This window comes from Rhagoletis zephyria, unplaced genomic scaffold (assembly GCF_001687245.7).
Source record: "Rhagoletis zephyria isolate East Lansing unplaced genomic scaffold, Rhagoletis_zephyria_1.1 Rzeph_scaffold_00085, whole genome shotgun sequence".
In the NCBI taxonomy this organism is placed as follows: Eukaryota; Metazoa; Arthropoda; class Insecta; order Diptera; family Tephritidae; genus Rhagoletis; species Rhagoletis zephyria.
The window spans coordinates 465,796-469,950 of NW_016157169.1; the positions used below are offsets into that span (position 1 = coordinate 465,796).

The following is a 4,155-nucleotide window of genomic DNA, read 5'->3' on the forward strand; positions in this document are numbered from 1 at the left end:
CCTGGTTTACATTTTGATTCGAATGGGCTGAACGTATTATGCTTTGCAACAGCAGACCAAAGAAGTCGCACGAAAAGGAATCGCTTGGTTTAAAACCTCACCTAGTTTCGAACGGCTCGGAGAGATTCCTCTTATTTTGGACGAAGCCACAGGCAGCTTCTGTGAGAGGTGATTGGCTTATCACGTGTCTACTCTAAGAATTGATTCGCGGTGATGATCAAATGAATGGAGTATTTTCAAGGTCTGAAGTCACACTGTCTAGGCTCAATCAGTTGGTTATTGAAAGGTTCCAGCTTTTGTCGACATAGTATGTAGGGCTACACAAATCGTATAATCTCCTTTCTCGTGACGTTGACAAAGTTGGAAAATCAACCAATGAAGGAAGGAGATGGAAAAAATATCTACCAAGCGGCAATCTATCGAACAACGATTCCAAATGTACATAATTCTGTCAACTCAGATTTGAAATGCATATAAAGATTTTATCTTAGGAAATAAGTTAAATAAAAATTATAAATTAAAAAACCATTTCTTAAAACTAAGTATTTTACGCGTTAAGTCTGCTCAGTCTTACTATCCGTCTTTGGTGTTCATACTTGGGGCATTTTAGGCACCGTTACTCGTTAACGAGGTCTGCATTGCTGGTAACGAGAAACCGAGCGGTTGTTGGAACGGCATTGAATGCAGCTGATACACGTGCAGTGGCAAAGCGATGGGCTGCAGGCGCGCCAACATGCGGAAACTGTGAGTGCTAGCCTGTGCTTGCATATCATTCGCCGCAGATTGTGTTTCCCTCAATGAGCCGCCATTTTCGGCTTCCACGCCGTCATCGACGTGTATTTGGAAAGGCAGCGCAGTGGGTTCGAACCGTACCACGGTTGGTTTATTTTCTGAAGCTGATGAATCGAGATCGGTAGGCGTTGAAGTGCTGCGATTCCTATAGCCAAAAATATTAACTGGCGTTGGCTCGAAATGCGTCACAGACGGATTATTATTCGAGGCTGCTTGGTCGAGGTCCGTTGGCGTTGAGGCAGTGGGGTTCTTATAGCCGAAGTTTTGTATTTGTTGGTTTAGTAATTCGGCGCGTATTGCTGCTGCCGCTGCAGGTGCATGTGCTTTGGGCGGCAATGATGCGCCGGCAGCATTCGCTGCAAGACGAGATTGTTGGTGTTGCTGTAGATTCGCGTAATTCGCATTTTGGTTGGTGGCAAAACTGGATAGGTCATGATCTTCGAAATCGTGCTTATCCTCCTCGTCATGCCCGTGATGTTCGTGCTCCTCCTCCTTGTTTTCATGATGTTTGTATGATTCATGTGGCGCATGTATGAAAATAGGTACTTTCTTCTCCACTTCCACCTTATAGGGTACTGGTACTCTCTTTTCCACTTCCACCCGATAAGGTACGTGCACTTTCTTTTCCACGGGGTAAGGCACAGGTTTCTCGATATGCACGGGCACTTTAACCTCTACCGGGTATGGTACGTGCTTGATAACTGGAAATGGTTTTGGTACGTGCACTATTTTTTCGATTATTTTCTCTACAGGATATGGTTTGGGGATGTGTATAACTTTTTCCACAATTTTTTCAACTGGTATATGCACTTTCTTTTCCACTATTTTCTCGACAATTTTCTCCACGGGGTAGGGTTTTGGTACGTGCACAACTTTCTCGACAATTTTTTCCACCGGATATGGTACCTTCTTCTCCACAACTTTTTCAACAATTTTCTCAACCGGATAGGGGACTTTTTTCTCAACGATTTTCTCTACCGGATACGGTTTTGGAATATGCACAATTTTTTCCATTGGCACATGCACGATTTTCTCGACAATTTTCTCCACCGGATATGGTATCTTCTTCTCCACAATTTTTTCGACTATTTTCTCCACCGGATAGGGCACTTTTTTCTCAACAATCTTTTCCACCGGATAAGGTTTGGGCACATGCACCACTTTCTCGACAATCTTCTCCACAGGCACATGCACAATCTTCTCGACGGGATATGGTTCGGGCACCTTTTTAATGATTTCCTTTACGTGATTGTGATGATGATGATGATGGTGATGTTTCACTTTGATCTTTTCGTGTTGATGCTCTTTCTCTTCTTCGTGTTCTTCGTGCATATGTTCGTGGTGTTCGGAGCCGCTCACTTGAGCGTCGTCCTCGTAAGGCACTGCGGGTGGCTTGAGAAAGGCGTGCGTTGAGAAACTTTCTGATGCCTGCGTCTGCGGTTCACTGTGCGTCGTCGCGGAGTTGGGCGCGTCATATGCCGGCGAGCGTGAAAATATAGTCGATGGATGGAATTCTGAAGATTGTGCAGATGTGCTGGCGGCACTGTACTTTTCCGCTGGTTCCATAACATGCTCATGGGTCTCCTCGTAGGTGTGATACTCCTTAGCGCCTCCTTCACCGTTAACATTTTGCTGATGATAATGTTGATAGTTGTTGTGTCTTGTTGCGACGCTTGACTTTTTCTTCTTGTTACTGCTGTGAGCCGGTTTAACCACATGCACGAAGTGACGAAATTTTTTGGCGCCACGTTTTCCGCGCGGCGCTCCAATATCCTTGTTGCCATTCGGCGACGGTGACGCCGGCTGCGGTGCTGGTTTTACATGAATTTCTACGCGTTTCGACTCCTGCGCCTGCAAATCCGCTTCCTGAATATCGCGTTCGGCATAGTTGTACTGATGTATGGCGTATTCGTGGATCTCATCGCGTGGTAGGCGGCGTGAATTCCTTTTGGCTTGGCTGCTCGCGAGGTAGCAGAGGAAAAAGAGAAGCAACAGCGGCAGGCGTAAGCGAAGCAGAAGATGATGCTATGGGGTGGTTGAGGGTAAGGTGAAGGGGAGGGAAAAGGAAAACAGAAATGAATGACTTTGCAAACACACGCAGTCGAAGGAATAGCTACCAATGACAGCTGGAAATGCATTTTATCCTTGTTGGGGGTCATAGACGTTTGCTGATGCGTTTAATCCAATCCAAGTGCGTTTTATTTTGCTCGTTTTGATTTTAGAAACCCTCCATGTATGCCAAAGTGTTGACTCTTTGCCGACGATATACAAACTGTTTGACGTGTTGCACGTACTTTCGATATTTATAACCAACGTTGGATTTTTCACTTTCAAAGCAATTCCGTGTAAAAGTAGAACAATTAATTCGAGGGAGCTCGTAAAACAAACGCAGACGCAGAAATATGGACTTTGATTTTAATTATTTGTGTGTGTGTGTGTGTGGAGGAGGTATGGCTGTGAGTTAAGTGAAGTTTTGCGCTTTGATTCAAGTGCAAGGCAAAGCTATGAGCATTGCAATCAAACACAGATGCTAGAAACATTAGGCTGCCTCATTTAAAAAGTGGCTGTTTTTTTTGCGCGGACCATATAGTTTGGTATATTTTAAGACTCCCACCAAGATACGTTACCTGAAATCAAGACCATTCCTGAGCTGAACTACGTCAAAATTACCTCTAAAGGGCCGTTTAACGTTTAAAAATAACTAGCTTTAGAGATCTGCGTGCAATGTAATAAGACCCAAGTAATCGTCGATTACGGATGCCGTGATTTAGACCCACGTTAGTTCAGTACAAGTGCAAAGTAAACTATTCCTTTCCAATACCGCCAAACACTCGGCAGCACTCTTCATTTCGTCAATGCGATCTTTCCCGAACTTTTCCGGGCTTCAAGTATGACCTTAATCGATTTTGTCTGGTTTTATCAGCAATAAATTCGAGGTAACCATAACCTTTAATTTTTTTGACAGTCGCCATATCCAAAGCGGTCAGAAGTATTCGATAGAACGCAAGTTCGACTTTGAGCAACGTCCGCAAGCTGTTTTTTTTATTAATGGTCGCTTCTCGGGCAACAATGTCAACACTCTGAAAGCGTTTACGCCTTGAAAAAGCTGCTCATAAAACTATTTGCCGTGCACGACGTGGTGTAAAATTGTAGGCTCCTTCATTTGTGTGACAGCAACAAGACCAACGCCACAAATCGGGGGAGAAGCTCGGCGAAATTCCATCTTATTTGGCACTACCTCCATGACGGAAAGTGGTTCCAAGTAAATCTTTTCACCACCCTGTCGAAAAATCAGCTTACACCAAAAAAGCCTAAAAAAGAATTTTTGGTAAATAAGCTGAAGTGGAAGTCCTTGGACAAATA

At 44.2% G+C, this 4,155-nt stretch overlaps 1 protein-coding gene across 1 annotated transcript; it reads right to left on the minus strand.

Moving 5' to 3' along the window:
* Nucleotides 1-414: 414 nt before the first annotated feature.
* Nucleotides 415-2,951, minus strand: LOC108373856 (titin). Its single transcript, XM_017629802.1, has 2 exons — nt 2,877-2,951; nt 415-2,817 (listed from the first exon to the last, which is right to left on the minus strand). The coding sequence occupies exons 1-2, from the start codon at nt 2,949-2,951 to the stop codon at nt 607-609; spliced, it is 2,286 nt and encodes a 761-aa protein (XP_017485291.1). The 3' UTR covers nt 415-606.
* Between the last annotated feature and the right edge of the window lie 1,204 nt (nt 2,952-4,155).

Coding starts and splice junctions, on each gene's coding strand:
- LOC108373856 (XM_017629802.1), bottom strand. CDS start 2,951: ATGACCCCCAACAAGGATAAAATGCATTTCCAGCTGTCATTGGTAGCT. Junction 2,818..2,876: donor CGACTGCGTGTGTTTGCAAA/GTCATTCATTTC, acceptor ACCACCCCATAG/CATCATCTTCTGCTTCGCTT.